This window comes from Sapajus apella, unplaced genomic scaffold (assembly GCF_009761245.1).
Source record: "Sapajus apella isolate SASKATOON/1434 unplaced genomic scaffold, GSC_monkey_1.0 scaffold24, whole genome shotgun sequence".
Lineage (NCBI taxonomy): Eukaryota > Metazoa > Chordata > Mammalia > Primates > Cebidae > Sapajus > Sapajus apella.
In genome coordinates, this window is record NW_022436964.1 from 8,670,579 (window position 1) to 8,695,786 (window position 25,208).

Here is a 25,208-nt window from a genome sequence, read left to right on the forward strand (position 1 = left end):
ATTTAGGGTCCAGTGAAAGTAACACAGCTTGATAGCAGAGTCTTGGGAGACTGGGGAAAGGAAGATATAGGCAAATCTCCAGAAAAATTGAGTGTTTCTCTTTGTAGAAGCTATAATAATAATTTTTTTAAAAAGGTGCCTTAACTTTGCTAATAACCTAAGATGATTTGTGGAAATTCACTAAACTAGAAATGGTTATTTTTTGGTTTGTGGAAGTGTGCATTGTTGCAAGCAAAAATAACACCAAACAATGTCAAGTCAAGCCCATTTTAAGCTCCCTGAGATGACATACAGAGACACACTACACAGTCCAGCATTAGAGCAGAAAATAATTTACAAAAAACATTTAGAGTAAAATCAAATTTCTATTTCAACAAATATATCAACAGATTAATTCTATCTTTGATTATCTGTTGCTATACGTTTATTTATACCAGAAAAATGGTCACATTTAAAACTCTCAAAATAGTTTTGGCACAGGTCACATTATTTCATTTTGCTAAATCCCTGAGCACATTGAACAGGCTGACCTTATGCATCGGGCGCTTCCCCAGACACCCTGGTCCTCTCCCCAGAGTGCCTTGCTGCCTGCTCTGGCCTCAAGGCTACTTTCACTCTTCCCAGCATTAACTCTAGATGAACATTTAATGCTATCACCTTTCTAGCCAATGGTGCTCTGCAGAAACCATGCAGCATCTCTGACAAGACCTAGAGTCCCCGCCCCAAAAAGGACCTCATACCATCTTCCTGATTCTTACTGACAGGGAAGGGGAACCAGAGAAGGGTACGTTTTGTGTATCCTTCATATTATTCATAAAATTGCCTGTAATGGTCAGTGTTTTAATGTCTCCAAAGCTTTATGTCTCAGATGCTCATCCAAACACTGGATGGCAAAGAGGTCAACATCCACGTCAAACTTATTGGCAAACAAGTGATGCTTGCGCAGCATCCAGTTCAAGTCGCCAGCTCCGAAAATGCACACCGAGCGCACGTGCACCCCGTCGCAGGGTGGGTAGGGAGCACCCTTGGAAACATCACCCTCAAAGTACTGCCACTTGACAAACCTGGCAATCGCCTGCATGTCAGACAAATCGTACTTATGGCTGGCAGAGAGTGAGCCAGGGACTTCAGGAATCCTCTGGATGGTAGCCCAGAGATACTCATCAGGGCTATATGTGTCTTGTGCCCACTCCATAAACTTTTGGATTTTTTCACTCTGTAGTACATACCCCACATACTCCCTACTGACCACAAAGTAGGCACTGCCAGAAAAAATGGGTGTTGCCAGCGGAGGAAGCATTTTGACAGTCCCTGTGTTTGTCAACTTTCCATTAATGACCTCATACCGCTTTTTCCACCTTTCTTCTTTATTGGATGGCATCCTCTCCGTTTCCAGGTTGTTTTCTCCCATCAACAACTTGAGCTTCCTGACAATTTCTAGGTTGGTTTTAATAGGAAAATCCATACCACAAAGATTTATCAAGTACTTCCAGTTCGCCCTCATTGCGTAGAGGTCCTTCATGCAGTTGAGGTCAGCCTGAACCCGGCTCCACGATGCATAAACCACACTCTCCAATCGGCTGGCCACGAAGACATTACTGAAACAGGATGCAATGCCCATCACTGCAGCTAAATAGGAATCCTCGGATTTTTTGTCCACATGAATGCAATAGAAATTCTGAGGCATATAGATGGCCCTCAGTAGCCTGTCAAGCATTTCGATCTTGTGATGAACCACTATAGAATACGCTATTGGAAACTCTGCCTCTTCTTTACTAAGGGGCTCTACAATATATTTGCGCCTCTTGATGAAAGAATTACAGTCACTGGTCATGTTTATATAGTCATCAGGTGTCCACCGAGGGCGCTTTTTAAATTTTACTGTTAGGATCTCAAGCTTTACCTTTAGGATTTCATTTACATCACCCTGTAAAACTTTGGTGCAATTAATATCACTACTAGGATTCTCCCCAGCAAGCTCCAAGTGTCTGACACTTACAAATTCGGGCTTCTGATGAATCCTTACAACGGAGAAGGTGATTAGGGAAAAAACAAGAACCACAACGTAGTATTTAGTGGGATAAGAAAAAAGTCTCCTTCGCAGCAACTTCCTCAGCATTTCAAACAATAATCAGGGATTTCCTTTGTGAAGGGCAGTCTTCTACGCTCCAAGTACCAATGATTTTTCCTCCGTTGTGGCCTTGAACGTTCTCAGTTTGCATTTATCAGAACTGCAATGGCATCTTGAAATGAAGAACATCACTGGAAAAAAAGCAATTATATATATAGACATATATATAGAGAGAGAGCAATTATACACAAATTATATATATATATACATATATATGTATATATATATGTGTGTGTATATATATATATGAGAGAGAGAGAGAGAGTCTTTCACAATAAATCTTCTCAGGCTCAAAAACTGTCCTCTTTGCTATGGGGTTAGGTTTAAAACAAAAACAAAGTGACTTAATCACAGGAAAAGTGGCAGTAGTACGGGAGACCCAGTCTCTAGTATTTATGCCACAGATTGAAAAAGAAAACAAAAGAAAAAACAAACCCCAAAGCCCAGTACACGGATGCACTAGAATACCTTACAACAAGCATTTTACTCTCTGGTGTGCTGAGGTGCAAAACCATATTTGGAGGCCTAGGCAATAATGACTGAACAGTCCATAGCTGGTGAGTTTCTGACACTGTGCCAGTTCTAAGAATTAGCGCCCCTTTTCTTGAAATCGTTAGTAATTTAAGTTCCTCCTGACATCTTTTAATGTCCATTAGCTGATATCAGCAGCCCTAAAGATTTGAAGAGATCAGATCCATTCTGCTTTTTGCTGATTTAGGATTTGGGGCACACTTAGGGAGAAGTTCAGAAATGGTTGTGACTTTTAAGAATCTTTGAAGTAAGGGCAAGTCATGGAATTTTCAAACTGGATTAAAAAGGCTCAGTTGAAACCAGGCCCAATCTGGGACTGTGTCGGGTTGGCCCCACAATGAGTTAGGTTCCATGCCAGACACTATAAGAAACCAAAATATTCATAATCCAAAAGAGAGATACAGCTTGCATTTTCTGCACTAGTTATAACAGGCTGTAATAACTAAGTCTTGCAGAAAACAATAGTGTATACAAATTGTAATTTATGACAGACCTTTTGTCTATATTCAAATTCCGGGACTACAACCCACTTTTACTATATAAAATGTTTACAAACATGTAAATAGTTTTGTTTTCAAAAATCAATTTTATAACTTGGCAATTGGTTCTACAGCTGATAAGCATGGCTGTTCTAAAAAAAGTCAAATACTATCAATTTGACTGTTACAAATCTGCTCATAACAAGATTTCTAGAGATCTGACACTAGTTTTTAACACCAGAAACTTAACTATTTCATTAGGAAATGAGTTGTGAATAGTAATAATACAAATAAAGATGAGTAACTGACCATCATTAATATAAAATATAAGAAAAGTATTCTTCCGCCACGGTCGCCATTGGAGAGTAGCAGCCATGGCTCTTCGGTATCCTATGGCCGTGGGCCTCAACAAGGGCCACAAGGTAACCAAGAACGTGAGCAAGCCCAGGCACAGCCGCCGCCGCGGGCGTCTGACCAAACACACCAAGTTCGTGCGGGACATGATCCGGGAGGTGTGTGGTTTTGCCACATACGAGCGGCGCGCCATGGAGTTGCTGAAGGTCTCCAAGGACAAATGGGCCCTCAAGTTAATCAAGAAAAAGGTGGGGACACACATCCGGGCCAAGAGGAAGCGGGAGGAGCTGAGCAATGTCCTGGCCGCCATGAGGAAAGCTGCTGCCAAGAAAGACTGAGCCCCCTCCCCTGCTGTCTCCCTGAAATAAAAAACAGCTTCCTCCAAAAAAAAAAAAAAACAAAGAAAAGTATTTAGTCTTTTTACCAATATAGTATTCACACACTCAGAAAATATGTTGTTGAACTAATCCTAAGTATTTACTTCTTTTCTCAAAATTATGGCTGGTTAACTTTTCTCTTTTAAAATTTCCTTCTCTCTAGTCTTATTTTTCTAATTCTATGTTTGTGGATTGCTAAATATTTGAAAACATCTTGAAATTTAGGTTAAGTTCTTTGAAAGAAAACTCTAGCAACATTTCCCTTAATGTATACCAAGGAACAGTTTAATGGTTCAGTATGATTGAAAAATCCAATGTATCCTTTCCTCCACTGTGAAGATTCCCAATGCTCACTGGCAAATTCATGACTATTCTGCAGCTTAATTTGTTGCTCATCTCATTTTCTTCTAACAATCTTGATCACCACCCCACTCCGCACCTCTATCAGAAAGCAACCACGGAGAGATTCTGAAACATTACATAAGAATTTCAACCATTAAAGCAGCAAAACACTACAAAAAATAGGACTGTAAGTAATTCCTGCCCCTTACTGGTTCAAGGCATTTAGGGAAATCTCTATGGAATTATTAGCAGACCACTAAACTAACTGAGAGAAACTTGAGTGGGTCTCACATAAAAAAGAATATAGGGCAGGGCGCGGTGGCTCACGCCTGTAATCCCAGCACTTTGGGAGGCCGAGGCAGGTGGATCACGAGGTCAAGAGCTCGAGACCATCCTGGTCAACATGGTGAAACCCCGTCTCTACTAAAAATACAAAAAATTAGCTGGGCATGGTGGCGCGTGCCTGTAATCCCAGCTACTCAGGAGGCTGAGGCAGGAGAATTGCCTGAACCCAGGAGGCGGAGGTTGCGGTGAGCCGAGATTGCGCCATTGCACTCCAGCCTGGGTAACAAGAGCGAAACTCCATCTCAAAAAAAAAAAAAGAATATAAACTTTAGACAACTGGTTTGGGAAAGCCACTAAACAAACAAATAACAAAACAAGTACTGGTCAGGGTAGGGGTAGAGGTCTGATTTCCACGGCTGACACACTATCAGCTACCCAGTTTCAACAAAAAAATTACAAGGCATGCAAAGAAACATAAAAGTCTGGTCCACATACAGGACCACAAAAGTCTGGTCCACATACAGGAACAAAAAAAAAGTTGTCAATAAAAATGTTCCCAAAGAAGCCCAGGCATTGGATTTAACAAATGCTTGAAATCAGCTCTTATAAATATGTTCAAAGAACTAAATAACTGAAAGACAGTAGGAGAATGGTATCCAACCAAATTGAGAATTTCAATAAAATAATAGAATGTACAACAAAAAATGTGAACCCTTAATAATAATAATGTATATAACAAGTATGGGGAGTTAGAAAATAGTTGAAAAAAAAATAATGTCTAAATATTGGTTTAATTGTAAAAAAATGTGCCACACTAATGCAAGATATTAATACCAACAGAAACACTGAGGGCATAAATAGAAACTCTCTGTACTTCCTGTGTAATTTTTCTGTAAACATAAAACTGCTCTAAAAATAGTATTAATAGTGAAATGAAAATTAATTTGTACATCCAGGAAGTTCAATGAGCTCCAAAGAGGATAAACTCAGATATCCTCACTTAAACACTTTATGATCAAACTATTGAAAGACAAGGACAAAGGATTTTGAAAATGGTAAAGAAAAGTGATTATACAATGAATCCTGAAAATGACTAACAACTTCAAATGAAAACCAGTGGAGACCAGAAGGTAGTGAATGACGTATTGAAGGTGTAGGAAGAAGGACTGTCGGCTGGGCGCGGTGACTCATGCCTGTAATTCCAGTACTGGGAGGCCGAGGCGGGCAGATTACTTGAGGCCCAGAGTTTGAGACCAGCCTGGCCAACATGGTGAAACCCGATCTCTACCAAAAATACAGAAATTAGCTGGGCATGGTGGCGCATGCCTGTAATCCCAGCTACTTGGGAGGCAGAGGCCGGAGAATCGCTTGAACCTGGGCAGTGGAGGTTGTAGTGAGCCAAGATTATGCCACTGCACTTCAGCCTGGGCAACAGAGCAAGACTCCGTCTTAAAAAAAAAAAAAAAAAAAAAAGGATCGTTAATCAAAAATTCTATAATGAGCAAAATCATTCAAAAACAATGAGAAATTAGGATATTCTCAGACAAATAAAAACAAATAAAATGTATTACTAGCAGACTTACCCTACACAAAATACTAAATGAAGATCTTCAGGCAGAAATGAAAAGATTGTAGACATCAACTCAAATCCACATAAAAACATAGAAAGCAGTAGTAAAAGTATATATATACATACATATGTATGTATGTATATATAGGCAAATTTATAGTATAAATGTAATTTCCTTTGTAACTGTCTTCCTATTTGATTTAAAAGAGAGCTACATAAATTAATGATGTTAAAACTGTTGACAGGCTTATAATGTATTTTTCTTTCTTTTTTTTTTTTTTTTGAGACAGAGTTTTGCCGTTGTTGCCCACACTGGAAGGCAGTGGTGTGATCTTGGCTCACTGCAACCTCTGCCTCCCAGGTTCAAGCGATTCTCTTGCCTCAGCCTTCTGAGTAGCTGGGATTACAGGCGACCTTCAACACGCCTGGCTAATTTTTATATTTTTAGTAGAGATGGGGTTTCATCATGTTGACTAGGCTGGTCTGGAACCCCTGACTTCAGGTGATCTGCCTGCCTTGGTCTCCTAAAGCACTGGGATTATAGATGTGAGCCACTGTGCCAGGCCCTAATGTATTTTTTATCTCGTTGCAAAATCATAATAAATAGCTGGTAGAAATGTAAATGCCTCATCAAGCTGCTTTAGAATGTTTGGTAGATCCACAGAAAGTTAAAACTAGAGTTACCATATGACCTAGTTGTTCCACTATTAGGTATATACCCAAGAAAAGTGAAAACATATATCCATGCAAAAATTTGTATACAAATGTTCATAATAGCATTATTAATAGCTAAAAAAAGTGAAAGCAAGCCAAATGACCATGAACTGAAGAATGGATAAACAAAATACGGTTTATAGATAAAATGGGATATTATATGGCTATAATAAGAAATGAAGGTCTCACAAATGTTCCATACAATGTAGATGAAGAACCTAGAAAACGTGCTAATGTACGTAACAGTCATTTACTATATAATTCCATTTATATTAACTATCCAGAAAAGGCAAATCCATATAGACAGAAAGCAGATGAGTGTCTGCAGGGGCTGGGGACATGGGGGAATGGGAATGACTGCTGGTAGGTACAAAGGTTTCCTTTGAACGTTCTCTAAGCAGACAGTGGAGATTGATGTACAACTTTGTGAACATAAACAGATTGTAAGCTATAAATTATGACACCACTGAGTTTTGGGTATTTTTTTCTAATAGGAGAAGTAGAATTATCGCAAACAAGATTTTACAGAACGTAGGTACATGAGAGTCACCCCAAAATCCATATAGAAAATACAAAGTTCAAAACCAAACACTTGGACCTCACCTCAAAAAAGGCATAGATATTTACCACTGTCATCTATATCCTAAATAACCAACATGCTTTGAAAAATGCTTCTTACAATGTAAAATCACTAGCCTTGGGTTTTAACAAGATGGGTGTCAATAAAAGAGGTAAATATACAAGGAAACAAATCTATTTTATTAATAATGCTTTTGATTTTGTCTATTTATCATCAGAGTAAACAGAGACGCCAAATGATTAAAAGGAATTGCAATTAACCAACCTAATTTCAAGACATAGAACATTTTCTTAAGTAACACTCGGGTAAGAATCAGGAGAAGGCTGAAAGGAAAATGAGATTTCATAGCCAAAGAGATTTCCATGAAGAAAAAGAAGTTTAAAGAGAAGTGAAAATGTGCACATGCTATACTTTTTTAATGCAACTTTAATTACCAAAAATTACTTAGTTCAAGCACACCACACAAGGAATAAGTAACAAAATAATTAAATAACAAAGATGTGTCTGTGGGTAGTTAGTACTGCTCTGCCCAATGTGCCTTCAGCTTTCTATTTCACACAGGAAGTATACTTGCTGCGCTGAAGAATATGGGGTGGGACTTGCCGGTGAGGACAACCACAGAGAGTAAGAAACATTCTAAATGAGAAAAGCTCATGAATTCTGAGAAAGCAAGAAAAACGCAAGTCCCAAACCACACTAAGCCTCACTCGCCCAAGGCCTACACAACCCAACAACTGTCCTGGGTTTGTCCTGAAGAAGGTCCCTCAGTGGCCACTGGTCCTTTCCTGGAAGAGGACATTTCCTTGTGGACACCATCCTATATAATTTAAGTAGAAAACATAACCTAAGAAGAAATGCGAAATGAAATCATTCTACTGTGAATAGGAACAGAGGAAAGCCAACATCTGAGAGCAATGGTACTTAGCACGTGACTTTTAAGACCAAGAAGTACAAGAATACTTAATTCTGAGGATACTGAAAATAAACACAGATCTTTTATACAGTCAATAAGAAGGAAAGCTAGTCAAGGAAGGGAACAACAGCAAAAGCATCGGGTGCCCCTAAGGTGACGAAAGAGTCACTAGAAGTGTTCCAACATAAAGAGAGAAAGCACTGTCAGATAGAGTGCCGCTCACTGTGTAATGGAGTGGGAAGACGGACAAAATGACCTGGGGGAGAGGGAGACAGGAGGCAGCAATCAAACCGGAAAAGCAGATGGATGAGAGGAAACTGACAAAGCAAACACACAAATCCCAGGCTGACAGGAGGGGCAGAACGAACCAGCTCTATTTACACTACAGGATCTTCAAAGGGTTCAGGAACCGGTGCTGGCTGCACAGATCCCTAGGAAGGGGGACTGTGGAGGATGATGGAGGAGTGGTTTAGCTTTTTTTATTCAAGTATCCACTAGCAGCCGTTTACAAAGCAGCTGGGTTTCTACCTCAAACTTGGCAGAGACCCAAGATTTAGTCTCTGCAGAGGCTCTCCCACCCTGGGCACACCAGGCCTCATGGAAGGCAGTTCCCATCCAGAAAACAGTGGGACTCAGGCACAGTGAATATCGGGATCTCCTTCTCCATTTCCAGCTTGCTTATCCCTATTAGCTCCCAGAACTTCGATTGTCAAGTCAGGGCAGGAGTTTGTTTACTGGGGAATCCAACCATGCCAAGAAAAAGAAGGCTTAAATATCTTGCCTACCTTGGGAACTCCCCAAATGGTCAAAGGAAACAGACCGTGCAGGGAGAAGAAAACTACCACTAACATCCTCAGGATATAAAAAAGATCAACAAGTAAAGGTTAAAAATATGTTAAAAATAGATATATATTAACAAGGCACAATATATTTTCTGAAGACAGCCAGGTCGACATTTTCACCCAACATACTCTTCGGCTATGTGACCTTGCCACACCCCGACCAAGAAGTAGTCAAATTACCACCCTCTTGAATTTGAGTGGCCTTATGATTACAGTTCAACCAATAGAGTTTGGCAGAAGAAATACTATGTGACCATCAAGGCAAGGTCATGCAGCTTCCACCCGGTTGTCTTGAAAAATGTGCTCTCTACATAGACGCTCCCTTTCAGAGCCAGCGTCCATGCTAAGAAGCCACATGGAGAGACCAGATATAGGTACCCCAGTCAACTGCTCCGGCTGATCCCTGTCTTCAAGTCACCCCAACCCAGGTGTCAGACATGTGAGCGAAGAACCATCAGATGACTACATAGCCCCTAGTCACTCCAGTCGTCACTAAATTCTTGACCAACAGAATGTGTGAGCAAAAAAATAAAATGACAGTGTTGTATCTTACTACATTTGAAGCGGTTTGCCTCACAGCATTAGATGACTAGAACAAACAGAAAACCACATAAATAAACAACTAGCAAATAAAAAGAGCCCTTGAAAATTAATAACATGATAGCAAAAATGAAAAGTTGGGCCAGGCACAGTGGCTCAGGCCTGTAATTCCAGCGCTTTGGGAGGATGAGGTGGACAGAACATCTGAGGTCAGGAGTTCGAGACCAGCCTGGTCAACATGGTGAATCCCTGACCCTACCAAAAACACAAAAATTAGCCAGGTGTGGTGGTGCATGCCTATAATCCCAGCTACTCAGGAGGCTGAGACAGGAGAATTGCTTGAACCCAGGAAGTGGAGGTTGCAGTGAGCTGAGTTTGCACCACTACACTCCAGCCTGGGCAACAGAACCGGACTCCTATCTCAAACAAATAAATAAACACACACCTCAATAGAAGGGTTGGAAGACAAAGCTGAGAAAAACTTTCAGAGAGTTAAGCAAATAGTCAAACTCAGAAATGAGAAAATAAGAGAAAACACAATAATTTAGAGAACCAGATCAGGAGACCTACCATATGAATAACAGGACCTCCAGAAAAAGAAAACAGAAGAAAGAAAAAAAAAGGAAGGAAGTCATCAACTAAATAATTCAAGACTATTTCCCAAAATGAAAGAATGGTTTCTAGATTGCAAAATCTCTTAGAGTATCAGCACAGTGGATGACAAAAGACCCACACCAAGATGTATTCATTGATTATGAAATGGCAGAACAATGAGAGAAAGAATACTGCATATACTTTCAGGGGAGGGGGAAAACTAAGCTACGTAAAATGGATTCAGAAGCGGAATGTCTTCACCCTTCACAAAAACCAACCACAGACACCAGGATACAATGGAGAAATGCCTTAAAAGTGCTAAAGAAAACTGAATCCCAGCGAAGAATTCTTATAACCAGATGAACTACTAATCAAAGTAAGGGTAAGGCTGGGTGAGGTGGCTCACACTTGTAATCTCAGCATTTTGGGAGGCCAAGGTAGGTGGTTCACTTGAGGTCAGGAGTTTGAGACCAGCCTGGCCAACATGGTAAAACCCCATCTCTACTAAAAATACAAAAAGAATTAGCTGGGTGTGGTGGCACACATCTGTAATCCCAGATACTTGGGAAGGTGAGGCAGGAGAATCACTTGAACCCAGGAGGCAGAGGTTGCAGTGAGCCAAGATTGTGCTACTGCACTCCAGCCTAAGGGACAGAGTGAAATTCCGTCTTAAAAAAAAAACAAGACACTCGGAAGGGGTAAATAAACACATATTAAGACAGGCAAGGTCTCAAAATACTTACTTTTATGTACCTTTCCTCAGAAAGCTTTGGAGAATGAGTTATATTCAATAATTATTGGCCAGGTGCCATGGCTCATGCCTCTGATCCTAGCACTTTGGGAGGTGGAGGTGGGTGGATCATGAGGTCAGGAGTTCAAGAGCAGCCTGGCCAAATGTTGAAACCCTGTCTCTACTAAAAATACAAAAATTAGCTGGGTGTGGTGATGCACGCCTGTAGTCCCAGCTAGTCAGGGTGCTGAGGTGGGAGGATCACCTGAGCCCAGGAAGTCAAGGCTGCAGTAAGCCATGATTGTGCCACTGCACTCCAGCCTGGGCAACAGGTGTGAGACCCTATCTCAAATATGTGTGTGTGTGTGTGTGTGTGTGTGTGTGTGTGTGTGTGTGTGTGTATATGTATATATATGTATTACTACCTAAGATAGTGGAGGACATTAAGTGAAAAGGGGATCTAACCGAAGAAGAAAGAAAAGGGAATCCCCAGGTCAAGGAACATCTAGGTCACATAACAAGCCAACAGACAACTACAGCAGACTGGAGCCGGTCGGAAGGCCCTGGGAGAAACATCTTCAAGGCCCTGGGAGAGACATCTACAAGAAGACTGGCTGGGCGTGGTGACTCACACTTGTAATCCCAGCACTTTGGGAGGCCAAGGCTGGTGGATCACCTGAGGTCAGGAGTTCGAGACCAGCCTGGCCAACAGGTGAAATCTAGTCTCTATTAAAAAAAAAAGAAGACAAAACTGATGAGGTGGGTGGCTCATGTCCACATATGCATGTAAGCATATGTACACATCTATGTATAAACAAACTGTTGATGGATAAACCTGGGTCACCAACCTGTTGCCCTTCTTGGCAGAGCAGGAAGCATGGTCTAAGTTCAGTTGGCTTCTAGTCCCTGTGAATACTTCTCAATTTCACTGACTCTCTAAGGACTATTGTTCTGTGTCCCAGAGGCCACTGTGAGTGCACCAAAATACCAACTACTGTGTTTGATGTCAAAGCCATGCCAGTATCTCAGAGGACTATGACCCAAGTGAGGGAGACCAAATGCCACGCAAGGCAGGTCAAGGGAGGGAGCAGGAAGCAGATAAGATTGTGAGGCAAAGACCTTGCCATTCAGGGTGGAGTTCTTTCTGGCTATCTGCACTTTATATAGCCTCATCTCATCTCAAGATACTTGGTCTCTGTCCCCAGGCACACCCTTTGCCTGCCGGGAATGTAGTCTCTGATACCTGACTGCTGTCTATGACTCACTGCAGTGAGCTGCCTAGCTTCTCTGTGGAATTTTCAACTTGGAATTCTAAATAACCAACCAGGCTATTGGTCAAATGTGATGTAACAGAAAGGCATTTTTATACCAGCAAAGTCACAGGCACCTTTTCTCAGGTTACTGTGAGAAGTATGCCACTAAAAGATGAAATTCACCAGCAACTGTAAAAGCATTAACAACATCACTATCCTGGAGTACTTAGTATGCTCTGGAGCTCTTCTAATTGACTTCCCTGTATTAACACATAGAATGTTCAGGAGAATGCTACACAGGAAGTATTAATTTCCAGATGAGGAAACTGAAGCATAATAGCTCTTCCAAAGTCACATGGCTAGTAAGCAGAAGAGCTAGGCTTCAAACCCACATAATCTGGCCCTGAAATTTGTGCTCTACTGCCTATCAAGAAAAAGACAGGATCCAGCCGGGCACAGTGGCTCATGCCTGTAATCCCAGCACTCTGGGAGGCTGAGGTGGGCGGATCATGAGGTCAGGAGTTCAAGACCAGCCTGGCCAACATGGTGAAATCCTGTCTCTACTAAAAATACAAAAATTAGCTGGGTATGCTGGCGGGTGCCTGTAGTCCCAGTTACTTGGGAGGCTGAGGCAGGAGAATTGCTTGAACCTGGGAGGTAGAAGTTGCAGTGAGCGGAGATGGCACCATGGCACTCTAGCCTGGGGGACAGAGACACCTTCTTAAAGAAAAAAAATTATGTTATGCTATGCTCAGTTTATACATGGCCATAATAATATAAATATTGAGTTGTGATCAAACAAAAAACATGACAATATACAGAGGGTCTCAAAACTGTTTTCATAATGATACTAGGCCATTATGCACCCTTTTCCTCCCTCTACGTGAGATTGAGCCACTTCACTTCAGCCTGGGTAACAGCAGAGTGAGACTCTGTCTCAAGAAAAAAAAAAAAAAAGAAGAGACAGGATCTAGTAATCAAGGGACCCAATACTGAGAGGCAACAGAAATCCCAGGATTACAAAGAGATCCCAAGATGATGGTTGTGTGAGAGTCCTAGGAAGAAACCAGTCCTTAATTACAGCAAGCGAACGGCTCCAAAAAATATTTGAGATGAAACAGAGAGAACCCGTGCTGTTAATAAATGGATTTAGAAGAGATTTTTATAACTAAGATAGAGTTCGGATTTAAATTAGTAAAATGCACGCCAGGTACAGTGACTCACACCTGTAATCCCAGCACTTTGAGAGGCCAAGGCAAGCTGATCACTTGAGGTCAAGAGTTCAAGACCAGGCTGGCCAACACGGCAAAACCCTGACTCTACTAAAAATACAAAAAATTAGCTGGATGTGGTGGCACGCACCTATAAGCCCAGGTGCTTGGGAGGCTGAGGCAGGAGAATCCCTTGAACCTGGGAGGCGGAGGCTGCAGTGAGCTGAGATAGTGCCACTGCACTCCAGCCTGGGCGACACAGCAAGACGTAGTCTTAAAAAACAAAAACAAAAAAAACCAAAGAAATTATGGTATGCTATGCCCAGTTTTACATGGTTATAATAATATAAACATTGAGTTGTGGTCAAACAAAAAACATGACAATACACAGAGGGTCTCCAAACTATTTTCACGATAATACTAGGCCATTATGCACCCTTTCACTCCCTCTGCTGTGTTACATACAGTGCATTTTTCCAGGGGCTACATGATATGTTTGCTGTCACAGAATAAGTGCAGAAGAATCAGAATTTAGATATTTTCTATTAAGCCAAACAGTAAAAGAGATTTGCAAAAATGCAAAAACATTGTTACTCTTTTAATTTTTCTAAAAAGATTTTCACAAGAAATTACTTATGTTAAAGGGCTTATCATTGTTATTTTCACAGAAGTAATATTTAAGTTTTTCTCTGTTTTAATTTCTTTCTCTCTCTCTTTTTTTTTTTTTTTTGTTAAGACAGGGTCTCACTCTGTCTCCTAGTCTGTAGTTCAATGGCATGATCTTGGCTAACTGCAGCCTCAAACTCCTGGGCTCAGGTGATCCTTTCGCCTTAGCCTTAGCGTCTCAAGTAGCTGAGACCACAGGTGCACCTGGCTATTTTTGTTTTGTAGAGATTACAGGCGTGAGCTACCATGTCCAGCCTCAGTTTTGCTTTCTAATAGGATAAATATCAATAGATATAACCCACGTAAACAAAAGCTCTTTGTGATCCTCAGTGATTTTTTTAGAATACAAAGAATGCTGAAATGAAAAAGTTTTCAGGCCAGGCATGGTGGCACATACTTGTCATCCCAGCTATGTGGGAGGATCACTTGAGCCTAGGAGCTCCAGATCAGCCTGGAACAACCTGAATCAACACAGCCAGACCCAATCTCATATTTTAAAACACACACACACAACAAAAAGTTTTTCAGAATCATTGATTGGGGGGATGAGAGATAGCCAGAAAATGATTGCAAGTGTGGTGGAAGGTTGTTAAGTAAAAGAGAATTAAATCCTCCTTAATGGTCAGGTGTGGTGGCTCATGCCTGTTATCCCAGCACTTTGGGGGGCTGAGGTTGGGGGATCACTTGAGCCCAAGAGTTTGAGATCAGCCTAAGCAAAATGGTGAGATCCCATCTCTAAAAAGTAAGAAGAATTTAAAAATTAGCTGGGTGTGGTGGTGCTTGCCTGTAGACCTAGCTACTCAGGAAGTTGAGGTGGGAGGATCACTTGAACCCAGGAGTTCGAGGCTGCAGTGAGCTATGATTGCACCCCTAGACTCTAGACTGAGTGGCAGAGAAAGACCCTGTCTCTATTAAAACAAAAAACAAAAAACAAAAACCCTCCTTTATAATAGAACTTAAAGCTAAATAATTTAGAAAGAGTATAAGCATTATTATTGAGAAATATGAAAATATACACCCAAAGAAATCTGTAAAAAGTTGAAAATGGTTCCTTTCAGGACTATGTAGTAGGGAATGTTAGCTACTCATCACGTGTAACTACTGAGCACTTGAAATGCAGCTAGTCTCAACAAATCATTTTTTAATTTTAATTAATGACATTTTAAAACTTGAAGCAGTATAAAATGTCTTTCCCTTAAACACATTACTGTTTTGGTAGGACTATATTTCACTTTAATGACATCATGTAAGATACTATTTTTAGTATATTGTAATAGAAATAGTAGACACATGTATCATTTCAATATTTCACTAACAACTTTTTATATTGTTTATATATTAAAATTATAAAAATTTGCTATACTAAAGATACTATTGTTAATTTGGCTGGGTGCAGTGGCTCACAGCTGTAATCCCTGCACTTTGGGAAGCTGAGGTAGGAGTATCACTTGGGTCCAGGAGTTCAAGACCAGCCTGGGCAACACAGTGAGACCCCCATCTCCACAAGAAAAAGAAAATTAACCCTGTGTGGTGGCGCATGCCTGTAATCTCGGCTACCTGGGAGGCTGAGGTGGGAGGATCACCTGAACCCTGGAAATTGAGGCTGCAGTGAGCCATGATCATACCACTGGCACTCCATCCTGGCTAACAGAGTAAGATCCTGTCTCAAAAGGAAAAAAATAGAATTTTACCTGTTTCTTTTTTTTAGGCTGTTACTAGAAAATTTTATATCTCACATTATATTTCTATTGGACAACAGAGTTCCAGGGAGCAGGAAATTCTGGGGCCATTGAGAGAAGCATGCTGTTTTTCATAAGTACAACTCTTTGTTGGGAGGCAATTCTCCATGGGTATATCCCGTATGTGGGTGCTAACTGTCCTTTTGTTCCAGATAATTTTTTTAAAGGCTATTTTTATAGCAAACAGCCTAGAAAGACAGAGATGGTGCTTCCCTCTCCAGCAAAGGGCAAACCTTCTTACTGACAATATAATGAAGACAATGTCACCTGGGGCAAAGCACAGCATGCCTACTGCCCACTATAAAAGATTCGGCTTCTCTAAACTCAGGGTTTCTTTCCATAATGCAACCCAGTTTGTCATTATCACTTGGCCCCCTTCACGTTGCCCTGTGGGAATTAAGGCTCCAGCAACCTATAGGAAAAATGCTGATCCTCTACTCCTGCTTAATATAGGTCGTAAATGGCACTTCATCTCTGGCCCAGAAGTCTGTGTCTTTAGCCAGGATCCATGAAAATTGTCTAACAGGCTCGTTGGCTTTCAAGTAGGGTAAAACCTCGGACCCTTCATAGTTCTCGACATGCTTGTGGAAATATCTTCTTTTTTAAACTCTGATTAAAATAAGAACACACGTTTAAAAAGCCTCACAGGGAGTGATAAAACTAAGACCTATAAAGATGGCTAATCGGTTTTTACATATAACTGATACAAATCAATATTCTAAAGCAGGGGTGTCCAATTTTTTTGATTCCCTGGGCCTCATTCCCCGGAAAAAGAAATATTTTTGGCCACACATAACATTCACTAACATTAACAACAGCTGATGAGCTTAAAAAAAAATCATACACACACAAAATCTCACAATGTTTAAAGAAAGTTTATAAATTTATGTTGGGCAGAATTCAAAGCCATCCTGGGCCGTGGGTTGGAGAAGCTTGTCCTAAAGTCTTCACAAGCAGAATGGGTATAGGAGTTTCCTTTTCTCCATTCTTTTTGAAATTCCATTCACTGTTTAATCATATATATATATATATATATGATTTTTTTTTTTTTTGGAGACAAAGTCTTGCTCTGTCACCCAGGCTGGAGTGCAGTGGCACAATCTCAGCTTCCCGAGTGGGACTACAGGCACGTGCCACCACACCTGGCTAATTTTTGTATTTTTAGTAGAGACATGGTTTCACCATGTTGGTCAGGCTGGTCTCGAACTCCTGGCCTCAAGCAACTCTCCCACTTCGGCCTCCCAAAGTGCTGGGATTACAGGCGTGAGGCACCACGCCCAGCTTTTTTTTTTTTTTTTTGAGTAATCCTATATTAAAGCATATTTTATAATTATATAAACATTTAAAAATACATAATTAATGAAATTTGATGGCTTCTAATTTTAAGTTAGATGAAAAGAAATAAAATTAGGCTTCATCTGTGTAGTTCATATACAGAAGAAAAAAATATAGGTTCTCCATGCCTGAATTAATGACATGAAAAGTTCTATAGAATTTTTTTCATTTACTCATTATACTACTTTGAGACAAACTGTCATTTAAATAAGCCTTCCATTTTATTCATTGATGGAAACAGTATTTATTAGCACATTAGCAGAAGAAAAAGCATCCTCTCTTTCCCCATGCTCTCTCTCCCAAAGGCACAGCCAGGGACACACCAGCTGACAGCCTGGGGGAAGAACTGACAGCTGCCCTTTCTGTCTGTTGACTCTACAGGAAAGATGAAATACACCTCAGTCTATGTCACAAATCGGAAAACTGTAAATTCATCAGGAGAAAAAGAAAGAATCCGAGAAGGCTTCCTCAATTACAATTGACCCGAATCTTGAAAATGCGTAAGTTTGGCTGGGTGCGGTGGCTCAAGCCTGTAACCCCAGCACTTTGGGAGGCCGAGGCGGGTGGATCACGAGGTCAAGAGATCGAGACCATCCTGGTCAACACGGTGAAACCCCGTCTCTACTAAAAATACAAAACATTACCTGGGCATGGTGGCGCGTGCCTGTAGTCCCAGCTACTCAGGAGGTTGAGGCAGGAGAATTGCCTGAACCCAGGAGGCGGAGGTTGCGGTGAGCCGAGATCGTGCCATTGCACTCCAGCCTGGGTAACAAGAGCAAAACTCCATCTCAAAAAAAAAAAAAAAAAAAAAAAAAAGAAAATGGATAAGTTTTAGATATTAGAAAATAGAAAAGAAATGCATTTCCCACTTCTTTGGCTTGCTCAGACAGGGGAAACCTGAGGCAAAGGAAGCCTGAGGGGAAGAGGAGATTGTGATATGCACTGAAAAGCAGCTTTTAAAAGAAGAGGAAGGTAAGAGATAACAGCTGTTTGCTACTTGGGTTCCAAAACCCTAAGGACATCCTTCCCCACTCTGTTATGACACAAAGTCTGTTTCTCAATATCATGAGCCACAACGAGTAAACTGGTAAGCATGTCCGTGCAAACAAGTGCACGTTTCAGTAAAGAAATGAAAAAAGTAATGATAAACGGGGTCACTTTCACTCATACACACACACAGAATCATTAAAATGGTCTCACAGAAATGAGCCCACCTGAGAAGCAGAATGCAGAAAAGTTCTGCAAAGGAGCAGCCACAGCGGTGCTCCAGGGCCAGCTCGACCCTCCCCTGGGATGATCCCTCACGTGTATAATGAGGTTTGCCAGGTAACTGTGCACAGGCTAAAACTGTCACGCAAAAAGAAGGAAATGGGGAAAAACCAAGACATTGTTCTGGAAACTTTTTTTTGTAAACAGTAAGTACACACACACACGCAAACACACACACACGAGACTAAAGGTCAACGCTGTTCTCATCTGATCTCTCTTTAAACAGAAAATGCACCAGGCACAATGGTTCGCGCTTGTAATCCTAGCATTTTGGGAAGCTGAGATGGGCAGATCACTTCAGCTCAGGAGTTTGAGACCAGCCTGGGCAACACGGTGAAACCCCGTCTCTACAAAAAATACAAAAATCAGCCAGGTGTGGTGCACACCAGTGGTCCCAGCTACTTGGAAGGCTGAGGTAAGAGGATCTCTGGAGCCTGGGAAGCTGAGGCTGCAGTGAGCTGTAATGGCACCACTGCACTCCAGGATGGGTGAGAGAGCGAGACGCTGCTCAAAACAATTAAAACAAACACAAAATGATAGCTTGAAAGGATGAAAGGACACCCAATAACTGTCCTGGGCTAGTCCTTTCCCCAAGAACCTGGAGATGATACATTAATGGAACAAAAAAAAAAAAGAGAGAGGAAGGATGAAATGAGGGCACCAGCAGGGCAGACCCAATACACAAGAATGAACCTGCTGAGGGCTCCCCCTTCCCAGGCCCATCTCTTTTCTCCATCATGTTTGGCCACCATAGCAGGGCCCAGGGCAAAGCAGCAGGGCTTGCAGATGCTGGCTGCATCAGTATCAAAGCAAGAATGAAAATGAGAAAATGTAAGGATTCAAAAAGGATTCTACAATCATGTGGTCTCAAGAGGTAATATTTGTGTTTTCAACAGAAAACAAAAGTCATACTAATACCTCTACTGTTAGTTGCAGTGCTTTCTCAATACCAATATCCTTCATCCAACTTCTCTTTAAATTTGAAATGTATTGCTAGAAATATATATATGGCTTTTCCCATACAAATTTCATTCATTCCCTTGAAAGCCAAAGGAATGTCCATGATTGTACTGTATCTGAATGAAGACTATACTAATGGTTACAAAAAGCAAGTGATAAGCAACACGTGGTATATCCATACAACAGATTAGTATTTGGCCTTAAAAAAGGAATGAAATTCTGGCTTATGGTACAACATGAATGAATCCTGGAGGCATTATGCTAACAGAAATAAGCCAGACACAATAGCACAGATACCCTATGGTTCCACTTACGGAGGTACCTAGTCAAATGCGCAGAGGCAGAAAGTAGCATGGTGCTTTCCAGGGGCCAGGGGAGGGAAGAATGGGGAGCTACTGTTTTCATGAGTACAGAGTTTCTGTTAGGGATAATGAAAAGTTCTGGGAATGGACAGTGTGAGATGGCTGCACAACAGTGTGAATATGCTTAATGCACTGAATTTCCTCAGATTTAACCTTGGGAGTTTTTAACCTCTTATCATTTTAAAAGATGCAGCTGGGTTACTATGTGACTAGATGCACCTTCAGAGCAGATAAACGAATGAGATGAAGAATGTTACTTGGAAGAGGCTTTTTAAAATTAATTTAAGAGGTTGGGTGTGGTGGCTCATGCCTGTAATCCCAGCACTTTGGGAGGCCGAGGCAGGCAGATCACATAAGGCCATGAGTTCGAGACCAGCCTGGCCAACATGGTAAAACCCCATCTCTGCTAAAAATACAAAAATTAGCCAGGCGTGGTGGTACACACCTGTAATCCCAGCTCCTCAGGATGCTGAGGCATGAGACTCACTTGAACATGGGAGGCAGAGGCTGCAGTTAGTCAAGATTGCACCACCACACTGCAGCCTGGTAACCGAGGGAGACTCTGTCTCAAAAAAGTATAATAATTTAGCAGGGCGCGGTGGCTCACGCCTGTAATCTCAGCAGTTTGTGAGGCTGAGGTGGGAGGATCACCTGAGGTCAGGAGTTTGAGACCAGCCTGACCAACATGGAGAAATCCCGTCGCTACTAAATATACAAAATTAGCTGGGTGTGGTGGCACACGCCTGTAATCCCAGCTACTCGGGAGGCTGAGGCAGGAGACTCACTTGAACCCGGGAGGCAGAGGTTGCGGTGAGCCAAGATCACGCCATTGCACTCCAGTCTGGGCAACAAGAGCAAAACTCTGTCTCAAAATAGTAAAAATAATAATATATTAAGAAAATATAATTAGCTATGATTTCAGGTTGTCTGAAGAAAAGAAAAAACCTTTTTAGTTTAGTGTCAAGAAAGTTTAGAGACAAAAGAACTAAGATTACCCAACTCCCTCCAAAAGGCCAGCGTGTTTCTGAAGGCCTGTGCATTTTTACTGTTACCTCAATTTGCTTAAACTATAAGTAATAGCAAAACTAACTTTCACATGGAAAAAACCTGTCCTCTCAGGCAGGAGACTTCATTTGCAAAGGCCAACTTTGATGGGCTTAGGCAGAAATATCATACTGAAAACAAATAGTGGTTTTTTGTTTTGTTTTGGTTTGGTTTTTTTTGAGATGGAATCTCTTCTGTTGCCCAGGCTAGAGCACAGTGGTGCAATCTCGGCTCACTGCAACGTTCATCTCTCAGGTTCAAGTGATTCTCCTGTCTCAGTCTTCCGAGTAGCTGGATTACAGGCATGCGCTGCCATGGCCAGCTAATTTTTGTATTTTTAGTAGAGATAGGGTTTCACCATGTGGGCCAGACTGATCTTGAACTCCTGACCTCAAGTGATATACCCGCCTCAGCCTCCCAAAGTGCTGGGATTACAGATGTAAGCCACTGTGCCTGGCCCTAGTGTTTTTTTGTTTGTTTGTTTGGTTTTGGTTTTTTTTTTTTTTTTTTTTTTAGCAATCTTCAACCTCATTATCACTGCAGGCCAAAAATGAGAATAAAAGATCTCATTGTCTACTTGAAATTCCACACTGAAGAGTAATGCAGATTTTTCTTTTTCAAATCTAAAATTAGATAGTTATAACACCAAATAGAACACCACAGTTTTATGGAAAATTGAAGTTCATTTTGTCTCCTCTTAAAGATGAGGTGGGCCTGGGTTTTGGCCCTGAGGTCACTCATCCTTTGTGTCACATAGGACACACACGTCTTTGGTTTTCTGAACAGTCCCAGTTTGAAGTACTTTAGCCTCCTAAATGGTTCCTTGGTCTCAGAAATGCTAATTCTCAAATTCTAGATTCCTTGTTTTTAGAGGTAGCCCTCAAATTCCGGATTTTCAGATTGCTAAATGTGACTGTCAGAAGTATTCTTCTTCCAAACAACAAAATATAAGGCTAACCATGAGCAAAAATAAAAAGCACTCTCTTCCTGATTTCCTCTACATGTTCAAAATCCAGCCCAAACCCTTCCATGTGTTCTTTCCCAAAGCACAATGATTGCCCCTCTTTGAAATCCAACATCATTCACTGTTGGAGGCCACAGAGCAAAACAGAAGTATGAAGTCAAACAGAAGTGGAGACATATCCTATGTTACTTCCTAAACGCATGGTTTCTGCAAGTTGCTTAACCCCTTTGAGCCTTACTTTCCTCGCCTGAAAAATGGAGATATCGTAATGAGCATCTCATTTGGTCGGTGCTGATTAAGTAATCTGTAAAGCACCAAGCACAGTGACTGGTACACACAGCTGATGCTCAATAAACAGGAATGATCAGCATGGTCTCTCACTTCAGCACTGAATCCCCACATCGCTCTGTCTCTGTGAATCTATCCATGTGGGTGCTTTGGTGAGCTCTTAGTGGCTCCAGTGGAGTCTTAGGCTTGTCTCCCACCCCTGTACCCACGCTACTCCCTGGGTCTATTCAATTAGCATGAACTCAAAAAATAAATAAAAATAAAAAACAACACATGTCCAAATATTACAAAATCCACTTCCTTTCTCCCAAAAAATGTAGGGCAGCATCCTGGATGCTTTGTGTTAAGTGTGCCTTATAACTCCTACTCTTTTCCAGAGAAGGAAATGAAAGTGCAGTACTTACAGGTTCTAAATTATTGTCTGGGAGTCTAACATGATTTTAGATACTCTAGAATGAATATCTAAAAAGAAAGCCAGGCCCGGCACAGTGGCTCAGGCATGTAATCTCAGCACTTTATGAGGCTGAGTTGGGAGGATCACCTGAGGTCAAGAGTTTGAGACCAGCCTGGTCAACATGGCAAAACTTCACCTCTACTAAAAAGATAAAAATTAGACAGGAATGGTGGCTCCCACCTGTAGTCCCTGCTACACGGGAGGCTGAAGCAGGAGAATCGCTTGAACCTGGGAGGCAGAGGTTGCAGTGAGCAGAGATCACGCCATTGCACTCCAGCCTGGGTGACAAAGAGAGACTCTGTCTCAAAACAAACAAACAAAACCCTAAAAAGAAACCCAGAAAACAACCGGCCTCAAACTGTACTGGGTGGTACTTATATCCTGTCTTTGGGATTGACCTTCACCTTTCTGGACTTTGGTCTCCTTACCTGCACAAAGGAGCAGCTGGATTTATTTAAGGGATCCCCAGTTCCTAAGTAATAAAGCACTTTGCTGTTCTTTAGCAGATTTGTGATAGAAGGAGTCCCACTCTAAGGCAAAATACTAATATGTACTGTATTTCCAAGTCTGTGAACGTTTTCTTCCCTTACATTGACATTTTTCGAAATTGATACCCACTGACACGAAGTGTGCTCATTATTGTGGTTTTTTTTTTTTTTTTTTTTTTTTTACTTCCTTTAGAGATGATATCAAATGGATGGTGCTTTTTACAAAGTTATCTCAGAATTTAGGAAACTGCTAATATTAACAATTAGCAAATACTTTGCCGAGCATTTTACGTATCTTTTCTTATTTAATTCTCATCACCCTGTAGTAGCTATTTTTATTCTCACTTAACAGGTAAAGAAGCCAAGGCTTTCACTGCTCTGAATATGGTCATTTACTCCAGTTTACCAGCAGTAAGAGGTGAGGCAAGGGCTCAGCCCAGGGCTGCCTCCCGGGGGAACAAACAGAACAGAGCATAGTCTCTCTTTCTGGCCAAGAACAACACTGGATCCAGTTATTAACAGCTTCTAATTATACCTTTCCCTGCCTCTAACCTTTCAAGGAGCTCCAGAATCTCCTAAATCTTCCTGCACATATGAATGTTACAAACTCTTTTTGAAAACTTCAGTGCTAAGACACGTCAGAGCAACCTCTTCAACCCTCACGGACTTATTTGTGTTCTAAGCTGTGAATGTGCCCTTTAAACAGCTTCATAAATCTGAGTGGCAATCTTTATTCTCCATTTTCACATCATCTAAATTATATTTTTGTACAGTTATTGAATTTGAAATTAGCACTAAAGCCAAGAACGAAGTAATTCTCATTGTAATGACATGAAAAGAGGTATGTGAGATGATGTGGTATTCAGAGATGAGCTGCGCCTCAGCATGTTCAGAGAAAGCTGGGCATGGTGGCATGCACCTGTAATCCCAGCTACTCAGCAGGAGAATGACTTGAATAGAGATCGTGCCACTGCACTCCGGCCTGGGTGACAGACAGAGACTCCGTCTCAAAAACCAAACAACAACAACAAAAGCCTCCAAATCAATATATTATAAATACACACTGGAGAAACTGTGAGAAGCACACACCCAAAACTATTCAGTTAGCATCTTCTTTTTTGGAGAGGGGGATGTTTAGTCAAAAACTTCTGAAATGTTTGTATTTTTGATATTCCTTTTTTTTTTTTTGAGACAGTTTTGCTCTTTTCACCCAGGCTGGAGTGCAGTGGCGTGATCTCGGCTCACTGCAACCTCTACCCCCGCCGGGGTTCAAGCGATTCTCCTGCCTCAGCCTCCGGAGTAGCTGGGATTACAGACACATGCCACCACACCTGGCTAATTTTTGTATTTTCAGTAGAGATGGCGTTTCACCATGTTAGCCAGGCTGGTCCCAAACTCTTGACCTCAGGTGATCCACCCGCCTTGGCCTCCCAAAGTGCTAGGATTACAGGTGTGAACCACCACGCCCAGCCAGTAATTTTCTTTAAAAATTGCCAATTGGGATAAAATGGTGACAATTTTCCAACATAAACTCCAATTAAATATACTTGCAAAGCATATAGTTAAGATAATTTCCCAAAACCAAAAATCCATTGACAGTCTTCTTCACTTACACACCCTCTGCGTTCACGCTCCATGTTCTCTTCTGGTACTTATCCTTACGCATCACTTGCATTTTTGCTCTGATATCATAGCAGCAGCGATTTCATTTCCTATTCTTTTTTGATGTATCGGCTATCAAAGTATCATTTGCTTTTGTCACAATGTTTGAGTCTTATGGTTGGATATTAAGGTTATTTCCAAATTATACTGATATAAATATGAGCTGCGAATACCTTTGTGTATTCATAGCTTTGTTTTCTCTTTTGCTTTTAAAGGATTTCCTTGGAATTCCCAGCAGTGGGGATTTCAGGTCACTACTTGTTTCATTGCCTCTTGTTTGCCTCCAAATAAACCATACTTTTACTGTCCCCAGTAACATCTGGATACCATTTGCTCTACATTTACTATACATTTTAATTATATATAATGTTAAATGACTGCACATGAATATACTGCATAATTATTTTTGCTGATATTGCAACGGTAAAATGGTACATCATCAAAGTTTCTTTTTGTTATTTCTTTGATTACTAGTGGCTGAACCTTTCCTTTCCTTTTCGTTTGTTTTTTTTTTTTTTTTTTTTTTTTTTT

At 41.1% G+C, this 25,208-nt stretch overlaps 1 protein-coding gene and 1 pseudogene across 3 annotated transcripts in view; one reads left to right on the plus strand and one right to left on the minus strand.

Moving 5' to 3' along the window:
* Positions 1 to 255: 255 nt before the first annotated feature.
* Positions 256 to 25,208, minus strand: part of GCNT1 (glucosaminyl (N-acetyl) transferase 1) — a 39,389-nt gene continuing 14,436 nt past the window's right edge. The window contains exons 1-2 of one of the 2 annotated variants that reach the window (XM_032290681.1): positions 22,708 to 22,766; positions 256 to 2,262 (exon numbers count right to left, since the gene is read on the minus strand). In XM_032290681.1, the coding sequence (XP_032146572.1) occupies positions 833 to 2,119 (1,287 nt within the window). In that variant the 5' untranslated portion in view covers positions 2,120 to 2,262; positions 22,708 to 22,766 and the 3' untranslated portion in view covers positions 256 to 832. Of the gene's footprint in view, positions 2,263 to 22,707; positions 22,767 to 25,208 lie in introns of those variants that run through there. The other variant, XM_032290680.1, reaches the window with a different exon arrangement.
* LOC116559668 lies at positions 3,475 to 3,873 on the plus strand (annotated as a pseudogene). The gene has a single exon (XR_004272565.1). The product of XR_004272565.1 is annotated as a 60S ribosomal protein L36 pseudogene (transcript).